General features: G+C 45.1%; 1 protein-coding gene across 1 annotated transcript in view; it reads right to left on the bottom strand.

Moving 5' to 3' along the window:
• Positions 1-19088, bottom strand: part of LOC132836832 (serine/threonine-protein phosphatase 2B catalytic subunit gamma isoform-like) — a 41038-nt gene extending 21950 nt beyond the window's left edge. Inside the window, exons 1-7 of the mRNA XM_060856353.1 lie at positions 18971-19088; positions 14468-14665; positions 14174-14298; positions 10067-10178; positions 6787-6932; positions 6270-6409; positions 207-284 (exon numbers count right to left, since the gene is read on the bottom strand). Of these exons, the coding sequence (XP_060712336.1) occupies positions 207-284; positions 6270-6409; positions 6787-6932; positions 10067-10178; positions 14174-14298; positions 14468-14665; positions 18971-19034 (863 nt within the window). The 5' untranslated portion in view covers positions 19035-19088. The remainder of the gene's footprint in view (positions 1-206; positions 285-6269; positions 6410-6786; positions 6933-10066; positions 10179-14173; positions 14299-14467; positions 14666-18970) is intronic.
• Between the last annotated feature and the right edge of the window lie 327 nt (positions 19089-19415).

Here is a 19415-nt window from a genome sequence, read left to right as displayed (position 1 = left end):
AGACTCACTGCAAAAAGTGGGTGATGGGACCAACTTCTGTTTGAGCCTTTCCAGATACTGAATCTAATACTGAGAATCCCACGTATGGCAATGGGGGACTCGCCTTGCCTCTCTATATCCACAATAGTGCCAGTGCTATGAGAGACAGGAGAAACAGGCAACCGAGAGGTGGGAGCAATGGCTTTCAACAAGATGTCTGTCCTTACCCAGAATCCTGAGCCTCATGTGCACGGATTACTGACAACAAGTTGTTGTGCTGCAAAAAGCGACAAACTGCAGCATAACTGAAAAGGAGAAGAAAGTTGTGTCAGTATGAAAATATTGCTCAGCCACTGGGAATCCTCAATTCCTTCACAAGACATGTAAACCCATATTTCCCTTGGAATCCGTGGAAAAAAAAATGAAGCAAACTTTTTTTATCATGGTGCAGGATTGGGTGTGATAAGGGATTATGTGCAGATAAGAGAAGGAAAACAGGCTGCATATAAACAGTGTAATAGGACTGCTCACAAGCCCATGGTCAGAATCCAAACTGTAACATCACCACTATCTAGTTTCACACATATCCACATCCTCATCCTATCTAATTCGGTGATGGTGCAGTTTAAATTGCTCACAAAGAAAGCCTAGTGTTACTGCCACAGTTGGGGGGGGGGGGGGGGGACAGGGTGTGCTGATACCTATTTAGTCTCACTCAGCATGGGTCATTTAAATCATATTGGTTTTCAACTGTATCCTGTCTAGCATTAGAAAGAGATCAGCCAGCTTTCTTTAGTCAACAAAGAATAACTCATTCACGAAAAAGAGAAGCTCCGCATACAAACATGTATGGACTATTGACAATGATCTCACATCACAAATTTAACATGTAACAAATATGGGTAACAGACAAGCTACAGTCAAACATCCCACAGCACACGATAGATCAAATCGAGTCTCCCCAACCCCCACCCATAGCTTAATGACACAATGAGCCACTAGACTGCATTAAACTTCACAAAGGATGACAATGATCTGACCTAGTAACTCATTCAAAAGCTGCTCCATCCATATTGCCTCACTGTCTGCTCACACCCTGATGCGTCACCTTCCTTTCCAGGAACTGGATTCTTGCAAACACCATTCCAGCATTCATTCACAGAAACAAATCCAGCTTCTCACAAACAGCAAGCGTCACCTAATAAATCCGGATTCCTGTTTGTTTCTTGAGCTCGAATCGGTTTTCTTTCTGTCTTCTTCTCCAACTGACTACAATCTGGCAATTGTTTTTCATCAAGTGATCAGCGGAAAATCATGCAACAAATCTGCTCATGATCCTCAGCAGTGTTAAATGCAACTAATATTTTGGAACAGTCATTTGGAAATGTAGCCATTAGCAGCTGGATTTGAATACAGCAACCCCATGGAACTCTCTGGGCCCTGACTGACTTTGACTGGACTAAATTGTCAGACCAGCAGCTGGGAGCCACACAGAGGTAGACCAATGAGTTTTCCTTCTTCTGACCCCAATGTGGATTTAACGTTAGGAAACCATCTGGATGAGGGCTTTCAAAGTTGAATAGTTTACACACCAAGTGCTGCCAGTGAAATAAAGATAATGTGGTTAAATATACATCTTGGTCATCTCGAAAATAACTGACTCTCATCACATTATAGATAATCATCTTTGCATACTACCTAACTCGGTGCCTTCTTCATCTATTTCAAGTGTAACCAAATTTCAAGCATGAGAAACTGACATCCCCTAAGTTTGTGTCCGGTTAGGGTAAAGTGGAAAGGGAATGCTGTTATCTTGGCAAATTCAAGCTAATACAGTTGCTAAGAAAGTGTACGGGACATGTGCTTTTATCAGACGTGGTTTGCATTACAAGAGCAGCGAGGTCATGTTGGGGTTGCATAAAGTTTTGGTTAGGCCACAGCTGGAGTAGTGTGTGCTGTTGTGGTCTGTCCATAACTTGAAGGATGTGATTGCACTGGAGAGAATGCAGAGGAGTTTCACCTGGATGTTGCCTGGGAAAGAACATTTCAGTTTTGAAGAGAGGCTGGATCAGCTTGGATTGGTTTCTTTCAAGTAGAGAAGACCAAGACGGACCCTGATAGAAGGGTATAAGATTATTCAGTACATGGGCAGGTGGAAGAGGAAGCATCTGTTCCCCTTGCTGGAAGAGTCAATAACAAGGGAATATAATTTTACGGCCAAGGGGAGGAGGTTTAGAGGAGATTTGAGGAAGAATGTTTTCACCGAGAAGACGGTGAGAGTTGGAATACACAGCCTGGAAGGATAATTGAACCAGGAAACCTCAGAAGCTTTAATAAGGAATTGGATGAGTACTTGAAATGTCATAACATTCAAGGCCATGTACTGAAAAGTAGCACGAGGGCAGATTTAGGGCAGGTTTTGTCAGTGCAGACTAGATTGGCTGAAGGACATCTTCCATACTGCTGCAATGATTCTGCTGCAGGAATATGATCAGCTGAGGTCTGAATTAGATTAGATTCTCTACAGAGTGGAAACAGGCCCTTCCGCCCAACTAGTCAACACCGACCCTCTGAAGAGTAGCCCACCCAGACCCATTCTCCCTAACTAATGCACCTAATTCTATGGATAATTTAGCATGACCAATTCACCTAGCCTGCAAATCTTTGAACTGTGGGAGGAAACCGGAGAACCCGGAGGAAACCCACGCAGACACGGGGAGAATGAAAAAGCAGAACCGGAAAGGGAATACATTCTGGATTATTAATTGAGTCATGAGCAAATTAACAGAGGGCAAATAAGATTAGCAATTTTGATGCCTCACTCCAAGATGGGGTTGGGGAAAACAGGTTGCCATTCATGGGGCACTGGCTTCTGGACAAACCGAGTGGGACAGGAAGAAACAGAAATGTCTACACTGAGAGTCCATCGGACAGTACAGTCCACAGAGGGAATTGTGGTGGAAGAGAGCACTCCTTATTAAAAGGACTTCTGCCGAGAGTGAGAAGAGTAAGGTCAATGACAGTTCACCAGATGATTCAATCCTGACATATGAGAGAGGGATTAAGATGCAATGGGAGTTAGGTAAAGGCCTCCTGGCAGCAGTCAGGATGTGAGCAAGAAAACAAATCAGGAGATAGTAAGGGTGTGTAGGAAAGGCATCATTACAATAATCATAGAGGCCTTCAATACAGGTGGACAGGGAAAATCAGATCGGTTGCAGATCTCAAGAAAAGGAATTTGTGAAATGTCTGTGAGATGGACAATAGACAATAGGTGTAGGAGTAGGCCATTCGAGCCTGGACTACCATTCAATATGATCATGGCTGATCATCCTTAATCAATATCCTGTTCCTGCCTTATCTCCATAACCCTTGATTCCACTATCCTTGAGAGCTCTATCCAACTCTTTCTTAAATGAATCCAGAGACTGGGCCTCCACTGCCCTCTGGGGCAGAGCATTCCACACAGCCACCACTCTCTGGGTGAAGAAGTTTCTCCTCATCTCTGTCCTAAATGGCCTACCCCATATTTTTAAGCTGTGTCCTCTGGTTCGACACTCACCCATCAGCGGAAACATGTTTTCTGCCTCCAGAGTGTCCAATCCTTTAATAATCTTATACGTCTCAATCAGATCCCCTCTCAGTCTTCTAAACTCAAGGGTATACAAGGCCAGTTGCTCCAATCTTTCAACATAAGATAGTCCCACCATTCCAGGAACTGACCTTGTGAACCTACGCTGCACTTCCTCAATAGCCAGAATGTCTTTCCTCAAACTTGGAGACCAGAACTGCACACAGTACTCCAGGTGCGGTCTCACCAGGGCCTGTACAGCTGCAGAAGAACCTCTTTGCTTCTATACTCAATCCCTCTTGTTACGAAGGCCAGCATACTATTAGCCTTCTTCACTACCTGCCGTACCTGTATGCTTGCCTTCATTGACTGGTGTACAAGAACACTCAGATCTCTTTGTACTGCTCCTTTCCCTAAATTGATTCCACTTTTGCAGCGGACTGTGGTGCAGCCCACTAGGCAACAGGCAATTTTGGATTTGGTGATGTGCAACGAGGCAGACTTGATTCGGGAGCTTAAGGTGAAGGAACCCCTCGAGGCCAGTGACCAAAATATGCTTAACTGCAGGATGATTTCTGAGAGCGAGAAGCTGGAATCAGATAATAATACTACAACTGAGTAAAGATAATTAGAAAGACATGTGAGGGGAGTTGGCCAGAATTGACTGGAAGATAGTGAAGCAGCAATGAAGGAGTTTCTGCAGTAATTCAGGAGGCACAGCAGAAATTCATCCCAAGGAAGAAGAAACATAATAAGGGGAGGATGAGGCAACTATGGCTAATAAGGGAAGTCAGGGACTGCATAAAAGCAAAAGAAAAACAAACCAATTTGGTGAAGATTATTGGGAAACCATAGTACTGAAATGCCTTTAGAAACCAATACAGGATAACTGAAAAAATATAAGAGGGGAGAAGATGAAATATGAGACCGAGTTGGTAACAATATAAAAGAAGATTGGAAAAGTATTTTTAGATTTATCAAAGGTAAGAGAGAGGTACAAGTGGACAGTGGAGTGCTGGAAAATGATACTGAACGTGATCAATTTGGATTCCCAGAAGACCTTTGACAAAGTATGGCACAGTCAGCTCTTAAACAGGTGGCCATGGTGTGAAGGGCAAGGTATTGGCATGGACAGAGGTTGGCCGACTGACAGAAGACAGGATAAAGGAGTCTTTTTCAGGGTGGTAGCGGGTAATTAATGAACTTGCGCAGGGGTCACCAATGGGCCCATTATTATTCACATTATAAATTAAATAGATCTGGATGAAGGTACTAGAGCATTGTCACTAAGCCTTCAGATGATACAAAGATAGGTGGAGGGGCAGGTGGTGTTTCGGAAGTGGGGAGACTGCAGAAGGAGTTCGATAGGCCAGGAGGAGTGGGCAAAGAAATGACAGACAGAATACAGAGAAACCTCGATTATCCAGCATTGCCCGAACATAGGATTATCTGGCAAGATTGCAAGGCCCCGATGCTCAGCTAAACTATGTTATCCAGCATTGGATTATCCGGAATTCAATTAACTGATCAAAATACTCCGCACCCGTGTCCTTCAGATAATCAAGGTTCCTCTGTATAGTGTGGGAAAGTGAGAGGTTGTGCACATTGGAATAAAGAATGGAGGCGCAAATTATTTTCTAAAGATGGAAAGGCTTTAGAAATCTGAAGCACAAGAATCCTAGTTCATGATTCTGTTAAGGTTGCCATGCAGGTTCAGTTGGCAGTTGCAAAGGCAAATGCAATGTTAGCATTCATTTTGATAGTGTAGGATACAAGCATAGAGATTGATTGCTGGGGTTGTATAAGGCTCTGGTCAGACTGTGTTTGGATTAACATGAATAGTTTTGGGCCCCAAATCCAAGGAAGAATGTGCTGGCTTTGGGCAGGTTCCAGAGGAGGTTTACAAGAATGATTCCCAAGGATGAAGGGCTTGTCATATGAGGAGTGGTTCAGGACTCTAGGTCTCCACTTGAATGAGTTGATCTGATCAAAACTTACAAAATACTGAGAGATTGAATAGAGTGGGCATGGTGAGATTAGGACCTGAGGGCATAGTGTCAGAGTGAAGGGATAACCCTTTAGGACTGAGATGAGGAGGAATTTCTTCAGCCAGAAGGTGGTTACACTGTGGAACTCATTGCCCCAGAAGGCTATGGACACCAAGTCATTGAGTGCATTTAAGACAGAGATAGACAGGCTCTCGATCAGTGACAGATCGAAGGTTATTTTCTTTTTAGATTAGATTACTTACAGTGTGCAAACAGGCCTTTCGGCCCAACAAGTCCACACCGACCCTCTGAAGAGCAACACACCCAGACCCATTCCCCGACATTTACTCCTTCACCTAACACTATGGGCAGTTTAGCATGACCAATTCACCTAACCTGCACATTTTTGGACTGTGGGAGGAAACCAGAGCACCCGGAGGAAACCCACGCAGACATGGGGAGAATGTGCAAACTCCACACCGACAGTTGCCTGAGGCAGGAATTGAACCCGGGTCTCTGGCACTGTGAGGTAATGGTGCTAACCATTGTGCCACCGTGCCACCCAGAAGAAGACAGGAGAATGAGGTTGAGAAACATACCACCCATGATCAAATGACAGAATAGACTCAACAGGCAGAATGGGATAATTCTACCTCTCTATCTTACGATATTATTATGGCACACACCAATCTTCACAACACCAGCATTTGCACATGTGCCCTAACACAAACCTAAAAAAGTAGGAGCAGCCTCGTACAGTGTTATGACTGAAGTGATCTGGTGTCTTCTCACTGCCGTAATCCTCTGTTGGGTCTGACCACAGCAAGTCACACATAGGCCCAAAGGCTGGTGGCTCTTTGAATCTGTCTAACTGAAAGATATAAGACAAGACGTTAAAATGAAGCAAAGAAAGAATATTACTGAAGACATGTCACAACCTCAGGGCACCAGAAAATTGAGGACAATCAACAAAAAGATCATCTGAGGTCCAGTCATTGCTTTAAAACCAGAAGCTCAAGACCCAATTTATGCACAGGAAGATCTCACAAACTGGGACAGAAAGCAGGGAAGTGACAAAGACTAGAATATGGAGGACTGATACCTGCAAAAGATGAATCAGATACAACAGTAGTTGCTGAGGAGTGACGGTGCAGGGAAAGGAGAACTGTTCACCAACATGAACAGGTCTGTCAATTCACTTTGGCATATGTGACTCCTTATCCCAGCTCAAGGACGGATCATACTTACTCTTCTGATGTCATCTAGTGTATGCACATCGGGCGAGAGGCCCCCATGCAGACACAGGAACTGACGATTGACTATTGCAGCCAGGGGTAGACAATCAAACGCACCCATGCACGCATTGTAGAGATGGTCCGAGTACTTGATCCTACCTGGGGAGAAGGACAAAAACAATTAAACAAAACAACCATTCAATAAGCTCACTCACTCATGGGTTTACCCCATCCCCATACCAAACTGCTGTGCTATCCCTTAAATTACTCTCAGCTTCCAGCAGGCTTGTCTTTAAACAAGATTAAACAAATCCACTGGTATCAGCTGAAGAAGTTCTCCAAGAAAAGACTGCTTTCCACCCAATGAAGCGTAGTCACCTGCTATCATGGTGGATATCTGGCAGCAACATGCCACAAGCAGCAGTGAGTTACACACAATGTGGAACTGGCTTGTGAGCTGAATTATATGGGCTGGGTCAGCACAATGGCCAAAAATGCTCTGATCCTGTTTCATGGGCTATGATCCCAGCTGATCGTGCTACTGAACACATCAAATCCCAGAAGAATATCAAGCTTGATCAATGGTTTCTCTTTTGAGAAGTTAGTTGATGTGGTAGTCAGTTACTGAAGCAATCACATAGTCCGCAGAATTTCTTTAACAACAGCAGTTTTTCATCCAGAAGACAAAAACAAAAAGAAAAAAAAACAAACAAACCTCAAGATACAGACGACAGTTCAGGAAAATCTTGAGACATAGAACAAAACAGTTTCCAATCTTTTTGCCCATACCATCATTTTAGAGATTCAAATCCAGAGAAATTACCCCTCTCGATCAAATCTTTATGTTTGTCATAAATGCGAGCTTCGACTTTCTCAGCTTTTACTAAGCAGAAGATTTTCAACCAAACTCTTCTCATTTTGAAGTTACACAAGCTAAATTTGTCTACTTATTCCCATAACTTTTCTGATAAAGTCCTCTGCAGAAAAGAAACTGCACTTGCTTCAGATCCAAGTCAGGTCACCCCAAACTGCTCTAAAATCTTTTGGAACCCGGGTTTCCTAATCAAAAATTAAACCTAGATTATTCTGAGCTGAAGACAAGCTGATGACCAATAATATTGCCTCCTTCTGCCATAAACTGTCATAGTAATATCAACTCATGTCATAAATATTCCAATGGTTTACAATTCCCTCCTCTCTGATACATACTGGTTTATATCACTTGCGGTATTTGCTCAAAACTGCAGGCCAACTGCACTAAATCAGCAAAATTAACTATCAGCCAAATCATTAAATCCTCCCCTGGCTTCCTCCCACAGTTCTCACTCAATATCCAATACCACTGCATTAAACACTCTGCTGTCTACATTCAAACTGACATCATGTCTCTAACCCACTCACCCCTGCGCTTGCTGACCAACACAAGCTCTTGATCTGGTAACGGCCTCATTTACAAAACTGTACTCAATTTCAATTTCCTTCATATTTCTATAAACCCCTCGACTGCAACAGGATTTATGCTGATCTCCAATTCCAGCCTCTTGCTCAATCACTGACATCAAATGCTCCAGAACTGCCTTCAGTTCTGGGCCTCAAATACTGAGCCCCTTTCCATCAAACTCTGCACGCTCCTCAAAGATCTCCTTAACAACCAGCTCCCTGAATCAGCTGTTAAGGAGATCCAGCAAGATTTCACTCCAGATCTTGACTTATCCAATGTGACCACCAGCTGGATTATTACACACAGCATCCTGTAAGCAGTTTACAGGAAGACACAGTCACTTCAGTCCTGAAGTGCAACACAACAGTTCTCTGGGCTCAGAGCCTGATAGCTCATGCACAAACTTTTGGCAAGGACAGAATACCAGTCTTTGGAGGTCAAAGAGTTGCCCACGTCAGCTGCTACAGGATACAGTCAGTGAGCTATCTCAGTTAAAGCCTATGCCCAGTTGGAACTGAGAATGAACTGTACATAATTCAAGTTAATCACAGAACTGCATTTGTCCAGCTCCTCCATAACTTGGGAACTGGTGAATGATGTGACCTAATCTTGGAGTGTGCCCAATCCCAGACCTTGAATCTTCTGATTGAGGAGCCTGGGGCTAAGATAGGGTCACTGAATAGTATGCCAAAGGGTTACACTGGATTCTTATCATTAAGAAACCAGATCAATGTAATTTCAGTCATCCTGTCACATCGGAATGCAGAGTGTTTCCAAGGCAATGGTGGTTAAAGGACAAAGTTTGAAATAAGTGCAAGATAATTTTTAGACAACTCTATCACACTGATATAAAACCTCACTGAGCTTTCTGTCCTTCTTTGGCAGATCTCTGGAGGAGAGAATATTGTCAGAAACCTGTGAAGGAATCTGGTCTGACAGGGTTTGGTCTGAGCTTAAGTAAGAGTAGGAGAGTTTTTGCCAACACCTTTACTCGAACATTTATCCTCTCCCAATATCATGAAGAAAAGATGATCATCTGCTTTTTTCCATGCCTGTCTGTGGGATTTTACAATGCATGAAAGGGCTGCTATATTCCCTACATTCCAACAACAATGGCTGCGATGCAACAACTCTTTCACTGGACGTGAATAGCTTCAAGAGTTTCTGAGCTCACAAAAAAGATTCCGGCTTCCAGGCATGTGAAAGTGCTCTCCTCACCAAGGCAGTGTTCAGCTCCATAATAAACAGTCAATTGTCAGAAACTCAAATAGGAGGGAGTTCCCACTACATTCCAAACAAGATACCGTGATGATGATAAACAGAAGCAATCAGCAGTCACACAATAACACAACCGAAATTCAGAGAGTTAGTTATCAGGATTAATCCTTCAGGATTATCTCTGTAATGAGCCATTAAAAAGCAGACAATACTGACACAAAAGGGGATGATACTTTAATTCCCTACAATGGCATTTCCTGATAAACTGTGAATTCTAAAAGGCCTCTGACAACCACTGACAGGAATGAAGGAAACTTGTTGAAAGCAGTGACAATTCAAAGACAATAAGCACACAGTAAATTGGGAAGTAAGCAGACCAGTCTGAGAGAAAGATTGGGGAAATGGAGGGAGCGAAGAGGGAAAACAAGGGGAGCAGTCCTTTAGGAACAGCTGAGCATGCTCAGCACAACATGATCCAAGTCCTCAAAACTTCCAGGTCAGCAAGCTGGAGTTCTGGATCAAGGAACTGAGAGGTGAAGGGAGTCAAGGTCAGGGGATGAGAGCAGGGATTCTGGGTCAGGAGGATGTGTGCCAATTAGCCTGATCGCAGAGAATACTTGCAGGTTATACTCACATTCCTGCTTGAAGGTAAAATATTCAGTGAGGTGTCTGCATTCATGATTCCCTCGTAACAGAAACAGTGTGCTTGTATGGTGAATCTTCAGAACCCAGAGCATCAGAACACACTGCAGGGAAGAAATGTTTAACAAGTGAAGCAGGGACAGGCAAACTAAGCACATAACTAAATGAGCATCACAGTCAAACTGAAAGATACGAGTGAAGAGCGCTGTCACTCAGTCACCCCTCTCCCACACCCTCCCAGTGCCCTGTGTTACTGATTGTATCCCTCCTGATGTTAATTCACTTCCCACTCACTGTGACTCAGTCATCCCTCTGCCATTAGTGCCCTGTTAGTGACTATGATTTGATTTGATTTATCTCTTGTCCCGTATACCTATTACAGTGAAAAGTTTTGTTTACGAGCAGTACAAGCAGTTCATAGTGAGCAAGTACAAACAGATCATAGGTGAAGAAGAACTTAGACAGAGGCATATAGGTTACATTGCACAGGCCATGCGATTGACAAGATCAACATGAACAAGACAAAATCTCTACTGATGTTAATCCAGCTCCCTCACACGGGCACCCTGTACGCCCTCTTCCCTAACCTCACCGCTCTATATACTCACTATCTTGGACCATTAATAGACACACTACTGGCGACACATTTTGACCTTCAGACTTGTTGAGACCACTGGAGGCAGTAGCTAAAAATATGGAGATCAGGAACAGGAGGCAATCATGTAGCCCTTTGAGATGGCTCTGCCATTCAATATAATCAGTGTTGACTGCCCTCCTGTTGAAAGGTCCTGCCCAAACCTTCAACTCTCCTGCTCCTCTGATGCTGCCTGACCTGCTGTGCTTTTCCTGGCTCCACATTTATCAACCTTGCTAACCTTTTGAATTACTGATAGCTAAGAGAAAGTGAGGACTGCAGATGATGGAGATCAGAGCTGCAAAATGTGTTGCTGGAAAAGCACAGCAAGTCAGGCAGCATCCAAGGAGCAGGAGAATCGACGTTTCAGGCATAAGCCCTTCTTCAGGAATGAGGAGGGTGTGCCAAGCAGGCTAAGATAAAAGGTAGGGAAGAGGGACTTAGGGGAGGGGCGTTGGGAATGCAATAGGTGGAAGGAGGTTAAGGTGAGGGTGATAGGCCGGAGAGGGGGTGGGGTGGAGAGGTCGGGAAGAAGATTGCAGGTCAAGAAGGCGGTGCTGAGTCCGAGGGTTGGGACTGAGATAAGGTGGGGGGAGGGGAAATGAGGAAGTTGGAGAAATCCGCATTCATCCCCTGTGGTTGGAGGGTTCCTAGGCAGAAGATGAGGCGCTCTTTCTCCAGGCGTCGTGTTGCCATAGTCTGGCAATGGAGGCGGCCAAGGACCTGCATGTCCTTGGCGGAGTGGGAGGGAGCGTTAAAGTATTCAGCCACGGGGCGGTTGAGTTGGTAGGTGCGGGTGTCCCAGAGGTGTTCTCTGAAACGTCGATTCTCCTGCTCCTTGGATGCTGCCTGACCTGGTGCGCTTTTCCAGCAACACATTTTTCAGAATTACTGATAGCACCAACGTACCCACCTTTTGTGGCTCATGCACAAGAGCACAGAGATTCATTGGCCACTCAGAATTCCACCATCATTCTCACTTTTTATTCCTGCCATGTCACACTTTCCCCACTTAGTGATAGTGATTTTTGCTCACTAACTTCAGCTATTTAAAATCAACCAGCATCACACTAATCTTAACTCTGATCTCCAGCATCTGCAGTCCTCACTTTCACGTAGCATCTTTGTCATGTCCACTTTACAACACTTTGCTATCCTGTGTTATCCACTTACTGAGTGTGAATACAAGCAACTCTGTACACACTAAGTGCAGCCCACTCGATCAGCACCTTAACTTCCACATTGGAAATTCACTTCCTCCACCACTAATGCTAAGTCGCAGCAGAGTGCTCCATCCACAAAAAAACTGAAAAAAACTGCGGATGTTGTAAAATCAGAAACAAAACCAGAAGTTTTGCGTTCTGAGGGAGGGTTAACTCAGGTTTCTCTTCATAGATGCTGCCAGACCTGTGAGCTTTTCCAGCAATGTCTGTTTTTGTTTTTATTGTTGCACCATCTCCAAGCCACACTGCAGAAACTCACCAAGTCTTCTTCAACAGCATCTTCCAACCAGAACCACTTCCAGCTCAATGGATCAGGGTAGCACATAGATGGTAACATCACCACCTGACCATCCTGACTTGGAAATATATTGCCATTCTTTCAATGTCACTGGGTCAATGTCCTGGAATTCCCTCCCCATTAATGTACCAGCAACACTTCAAGAAGGTAGGTCACTACCACCTTCCCACCAGACAGGAATAAGTGCTGACATTGTCAGCGTAAAAAGCCAACAGCAAAGACACATAAAAAAGGTGTCGCTAAGGTCTCCCCATTTCAGCAGGAGCGCACTCATTGCACACATCACAGCCAGGAAAAACAGAGCAAATGTTTCAGTAATCTGGTTTACATACACACATTTCAGACGCAGATTACAACAGAATCTCCAAAATCAGAATGCTCCTCACAGCTTCAGACAGAACACATGATACAGCACTGGATTGGGCAAAGTGAAACACTCACAGTGACTTGCTGAGAGGTTAATGATATGGTCCTTCCTGTCATTCTGTGTTAATACAACCTCCTCTGGGGAGAGGCACACAGCACAACTTAATGTGACTAACAAAAGTAATGCTGCATGTATGATGTGATGAACTGTGGCATGTTGCATCAGAAATGCGACAACTTTGCTGACGTAAGGATAGATTGGAGATTAAGTTGTAAAGGGAACAGAAGGAGATGGTAAATGGATACAGACAGGTTAAGAAAATAAACAAAACTTTGGCAGAGGGAGCACACCATGGGAAAACGTCAACTTGCTCAGTTAGGCAGGAAGAGCAGAAAAGCAATGGGAGATACATCAGGATGATCTGGATGCACTGGTATGAAATCACAAAACTGACTATGCGGATTTAACAAATGATTAGGAAGACTAAAGAATGTTGGCATTCAATGCAAGGGGATTGGAATTTACATGTAGGGACATTACTAAGGCTGGCATAGGTGTGACAATGCACGGTTTGAGTCTCCTTGTTTAGTAAAGGACAAAACTGCATTGGAAACAGTACAGAGAATATTCACTCAGCTCATTTCTGGGATGTCGGGGTTAGTTATGGGGAGAGGTCAGACAGTTTGATTCTGCAATAAATGAGAGACAATCTTCTTGAAACATCTGAGGGGAAATGATAGGGGGAAAGCTGAGAAATTTTCCTCAGGGCAGAAATGAGAACTAGGGTACATGGTTTAAAAATAAGGTCTCCCATTTGAGACGGATATAAGTAAAATATTTTCTCTGAAGGCCGTGTCTGAGGACTTTGCCTCACCAAGAAATTGCCAAGGAAAATTCAGGTCATGATCAGAGAAGCCAAGATCCTGCTGAATAGTGGAGCAGATTGGAAGGGTTAAATGGTGCACTTTTGTTCCTAATTTGAGTACGGTAACACTGGAACCTCAGTATTTATTGCATGTGCTGAGCTGCCTTGAGGTGCCGATGATGGGCTTTCCTGGACTGCTGCAATTTGGTGGATGAGTGGGGCTTTTTTGTTCTCACCAGACGGCAATTCGAGTTGGTGTGTCCATGGAGACACATGAAGGCCAGGCTGAGAAAGGGAAACCAGGTTTCCTTCTTTTAAAGGATTAACAAACCAATTGGCTTTTCAGGACATGAAGGTTTTTGTTTTTAACCATAAAGCTCACCAGTTTTGGTTAGATATTGCTGTGTGTGAATCTCAACATCATACTGAATCCCAGCCATGTGGGATGTTGGGAATATCAAACATACACAACAGGTCAGTCAGAATCTGCAGCAGTTTCATGCACCAGATCTAGTGAGTGAACTTTCAAATATTTCTACATCAAACTGCTTGTCCTTAACATGCTCAAGAGGATAGTTAGTGATAACTAGACCACAGCACAATCACCTCCAATTCAGATACTCTGTTTAAGGGCAAGATCAATCATGTACAGCACGGTCAATGAGTTCTTCCCTGGTCATTCAGACATAGAGATAATTACACCGCAACTCACCTCAACACTGAAGTAGCCACGATCTACGTAGTCTCCGAGGAAGAGATACTGGGTGCTGCTGGGTGGACCACCCACTTCAAACAGCTTCATCAGGTCAAAGAACTGACCATGAATGTCACCACAAACTGACAGAAATAGAAAGGAACAGAGCAATTTCAGTGAACCACTTCCATGTCCAAACAAACGCAATAGTCCCATACGACCCCCTTGTTGGGAAGATGGCTGGGATGGAGGGGGGAGCCAGGACAGGGATTGGGGGAAAGAGGTGAGGGAAGGGGCAGAAACAGCTCAGACCTGTGATGGGGGCATCCACTTCGATAAGTGTCCGCTCCTTGCGAAAGATAGCAGCTCCATCCTCAATAATCTTGATGGCAGCATCTTCCTCCAGTCTCCCCTCTTTAATGAAATGAGCCTTGAGGACATCAAGTTTCGGTTTCCCTTCCGAGTAGACGTCTTGCATGGTGAGGCGGCGGGCTGGAGGAATCGGAACAGCTGCGAGGTAGAGAAAAACACCGAGTTCCTTGTGAATTCAACCCAGAATACAGCTTCACACACTCACAGAACTACTCTCAAACATGGCCTGTGCCACAAATGACTGTCAGCAGCCACTGAATTCTGTACACTGGGAACAGCACACTGTCAAGCATTCACATTGAGGGGCAGCTGCACTGTTGAAAAGGTCATTAACAAGAGAGTACTGCATTGTCAGAGGGTCAGTACCCAGGGAATGTCGCACTGTTGCAAAGAACAGTCTTTTTAATGAATTTCAGAACATACTCAAGGCAAATGAGAAAGAAAATGATGTAAGAAAAATAGGGGGTTCCTCAAATTTAATGTAGTCAACATTTCAAATGAATGACCCAGTCAATTGTTCATGACGTGGAGTGACTTTGCTATATTTTAATCATTTACCATACTTCAGGGGCAGTAAAATACTGTGAGTGCTGAAGAAACAGCATTATTGTTTCAAGCCCAATTTTACTCTTCCCCTGAAGAGAAGTCTGTAAAGACCTTTTTTTTAATCTCTAAGGTGAGGGATTGCAGAACTCAGTGGCAGACAGCAACACGGTTGTCTATGTATATGTTATTGTGGGGAATGAGAAAAAACATGAAAGTCGGGTCGAAGCTACAAGTTAGACCAAACGTGATCTCAGCAAATGGGAGAGCAAGCTCCAGGAGTCGTATGGTCTCCTCATGTGTTTGCTCGAATGTAAAATGTTTTTCATTATGTTATAGGTGCAACAGAAGTAGTTACTGTAAAGATGAGGCAGAGGGAGAATTTCTTTGGGTGCGGTAAATCCTGATTCTCTCTGAACAGGCTTAGACAGCACATTTGAGTGCAGTCAGATGTACAATTCTGATCTCTTTTTCAATTCCTCTACCCAGGATTATCTTCAGCACAGGGGATGTGAGAGACAGCACTTCAGGTGAAGTAGCGACTCAATTAAAACAGGTCCAGTACTCTTTTGGAAGTACAGTTTGGCGTGTTTGACTTATTGCCAGTGCATGCTCATCCAGTGTCACCACACTCCCTTCATGCTTCACTGCTCTCCTCTCACTCAAACCCCCTTCTCCACATTTTCAGGAACTTTTTGGACCACCCTCTTGAACCAGATGTCCTGCCAACATCTCATCTCTCCAGCCCCACTTTGTTTCTGTCCAGTCACGAGAATTCGATGCACATGGGCTTGGGGAGTGGTATTATCACGGACAGAGGTTGGTTTAAAAGACAGAAACTAGACAGCAGGAAGAAATTCCTCACTTTGCATTGGGAAACAGTGAGCATGCACAGAGTCTGAACAGGAGTCGAAACTGAACGGCAACCATACAAAGCTTGGTGGGAAAGTGAGGACACAAGGAGGGTGTAATGGCACAGAGGCAGCTGGACTTACAGGCAAGAGGACAGCAATGCAACATAATAATGACATTTCATTTTGGCTAAAAGAATTTTAAAAAGACTTTTAAAAATGACAGTCAGATGCATTTTTACAAAACATGGGTTTAACATAAACATACAGTGAGAAAGGTAAAAGGCAGACTGACATTGACTGGGGTTTAGAGATGGGAGAAACGGCAGCACTGTGATAATGTCACTAAATCCAGAGGGCTGTATTCCTGCTTCAGTGACATGAAGGTAAACATCAACTGTGCCAGCTGGGAGCATCTCAATTTGTTCATAAATCTGAGATAAAAAGCTTATCTCCTCAATATGGACTGGCCAGATGATCATTTAAAAAAAACATCAGGCCCAAATGTGACTCCAACTCCACAGAAAAGCAATTGCTCAAAGAAGCCAAATAAGCAGCATTCAGCTTCACAGCAGTTCATCACTAATTTCTCAAGGGCACTTCGGAATGGGTCATAAAACCTGCTCTTGTCAGGAATAGGCACATGTGAGGAATTAAGTTTATGAGGAACCTTGCTACAATTGTATTACTAATACCATGACAACAGTACTGTCTGCAGTGCTGGTCTCCTCAGCAAAGAGAGATCTGACTTGGCCTTAAACGGGGTGCAAAAGGGTTTTTTTTTCCTTTTTTTTTCCCCCAACAAGAGACTGTCCTACAGAGAGAGGTTGAGGATAAATGAGCCTTCATTCTCTGGAGTTCAGAAGAACGGACTTGACCCCTCAAGTCAGTTCAGGCATTCTGCTTTCTTTGGAGAGAATATGATGTGCAAGTAACAGCATGCTGAAAGTGATAGAAGAGTGGTATTACTGCTGGACAGTTAATCCAGAAACCCTGGTCATGTTCTGGGGAGCCAGGCTTGAATCCCATTGTGGCAGATGGTGGAATGTCAATTCAATAAAAACCTGGAATTAAGTTGAATTATGCTAATCTAACGCTGACCGAAAACCCATCTGATTCACGAACATCCTTCTGAGAAGAAAATTGTAATCCCTACCTGGTCTGGCCGACATATAACTACAGACCCAGAGAAATGTGGTTAACTCGCGACTGCCTGCTGGATAATTAAGGATGGGTGATTAATGCTTGCTTAACTAATGATGCCCTCACTCATTTTATTCATCAATAAATAAAGAGATGAAAAAGTCACCAGCCGGCCACAAAAAAAGCTCAGTTCTCCATGGCTCGACTGCCATTTTTGGAGAGAACATGACATTTGCTACAAAGCAAAGGTCAACGTCTTCCAACCTTATGATCATTTCTCTGGGGTGGAGGAGCTGGTGTTTGACTGGGGTGTACAAAATTAAAGATCACACAACACCAGGTCATAGTCCAAAAGGTTTATTTGGAAGTACAACTATTGCAGCACTGCTCCTTCATCAGATAGCTGGTTAGGCAACCGCCAGACGAAGAAGCAGCGCTCCAAAAGCTTGTACTTCCAAATAAACCTGTTGGCCTATAACCTGATGTTGTGTGATCTTAACTTCTCTGGGGTTGAGAGATATGGACAACCTACTGGCATGACATAATTCCTGCTTGAGACCTATCTTAGAAAAAAATCAAGTGGTGCAACAAAGTCTGAAATCTCAACTTTTTTGGAAAGGTGCTGTGTACCCGTATTGACAGCACACTCATCAGAGCTTAGCTTTGCTGGGATGGCCACGTAGTTTCAAAGCAGCATTCCCAAATACCGAAGGTGGTATTTGACAGCTTGCTGGCGGAGCAGGTTTGAGGGGCCAAAGGGCTTACTCCTGTTCCCATTTCTTACAGCCATATGGAACACATACCTCAGCATATCTCGCATTCAGACATGAAGCCTTTCTGAAGGCTAATCTGAGAATGACAATTATATGCCACCTCATTGGAAAGCAATAACAGTGGATGGATTCAAATGGATAAATCTTAAGCATCCAGCAATCTCAATATCTCACAATACAGTCAGATCTCTCTTGTGCAAAGCTGATGCTGCTCTCCACCCATTCAACGGTCAGTTCATGTGGAAACTTTGCTACCAGATAAGCAAATCAAGTTTTGGTTTGTCATCAGTTCGGAGATGAATGGCCAGCCTCCTCGATGAATGTCAATGTGACAGCATAGTCTGTCTTCAGAAGAATCAGAAATGGCCAAGACTGAGGGAGAATTTGACAGGGTCAACACTGGGAGGGAGCTCCCTGGGGCAGTGGAGTCTGGAGAGAGATGGATGGTGTGTGTGTGTGTGTGTGTGTGTGGGGGGGGGGGTTGTGTGAGTGTGGGGGGGTAGGGGACAGGAGTGAGGGAGGTGGCTGACTGGGTGAAGGGAGATGAGGTGTTATTGGGGAGTGTGTGTGTGTGTGTGTGTGTGTGTGTGTGTGTGTGTGAGAGAGAGAGGGTGTGTGTGTATGTGGGGGGGGTTGTGTGTGTGGGGGGTGAGGGTGTGTGTGTGGGGGGGATGAGGGTGGGGGTGTGTGTGAGGGATGAGGGTGGGGGGGGTGTGTGTGAGGGTGTATGTGGGGGGGGTTGTGTGTGTGTGGGGGGGATGAGGGTGGTGGGGGGGTGTGTGTGAGGGTGTATGTGGGGGGGGTTGTGTATGTGGGGGGGGTTGTGTGTATGTGGGGGGGGTTGTGTATGTGGGGGGTGAGGGTGTGTGTGTGTGAGGGTGTATGTGGGGGTGGGGTGTGTGTGTGAGGGATGAGGGTGGGGGGGGTGTGAGCTGGGGTGACAGGGGAATGTCCTGGTCACCCAGGGGCCGCTGAACCCTTTGGAAAGTTCGGGCCGGGATCCAGCCCCAGCCTCAGGGAGGGAGGGAGGGGCCGAACGGCCGACGGAGGGCGGCTCCTGTTTGCAGTTCCTGCCCACTCCACCTCCTGAACAACAGGCCCACCCTCAGAGACCAGCCTGAGCCCCGCCCTACCTTTCACCACCCTCTCCACGGTGGACAACCCCGTGGGGCCTTGAGCCGGGGCCTGCGCCGCCATTTCCCCGCGCCCTCTCCGGCCTCAACCTCAGCCTCCGCTTCGCGCCTGCGCACCGCCCGTCGGGAACTGTAGTCCCAAATGGGACGACAACTCCCAGCCTGCCCCACGGCCTCCTTACGCCCGCCGGGATCTGTAGTCCCAGACTGTACTACAACTCCCAGCCTGCCCCACGGCCTCCTTACGCCCGCCGGGATCTGTAGTCCCAGACTGTACTACAACTCCCGACCGGCCCCACGGCCTCCTTACGCCCGCCGGGACTTGTAGTCTCAGACTGTACTACAACTCCCGGCCTGCCCCACGGTCTCGCACGGCCCGCCGGGAACTGTAGTCCTAAACTGGACTACAACTCTCACTCTGCCCGAGAGCCCGGCATCATTGGCC

Source organism: Hemiscyllium ocellatum, chromosome 48 (assembly GCF_020745735.1).
Source record: "Hemiscyllium ocellatum isolate sHemOce1 chromosome 48, sHemOce1.pat.X.cur, whole genome shotgun sequence".
NCBI classification, from domain to species: Eukaryota; Metazoa; Chordata; class Chondrichthyes; order Orectolobiformes; family Hemiscylliidae; genus Hemiscyllium; species Hemiscyllium ocellatum.
The sequence above is the reverse complement of the archived record's forward strand: the minus strand, read 5'-3'. Positions and strand labels throughout refer to the sequence as shown.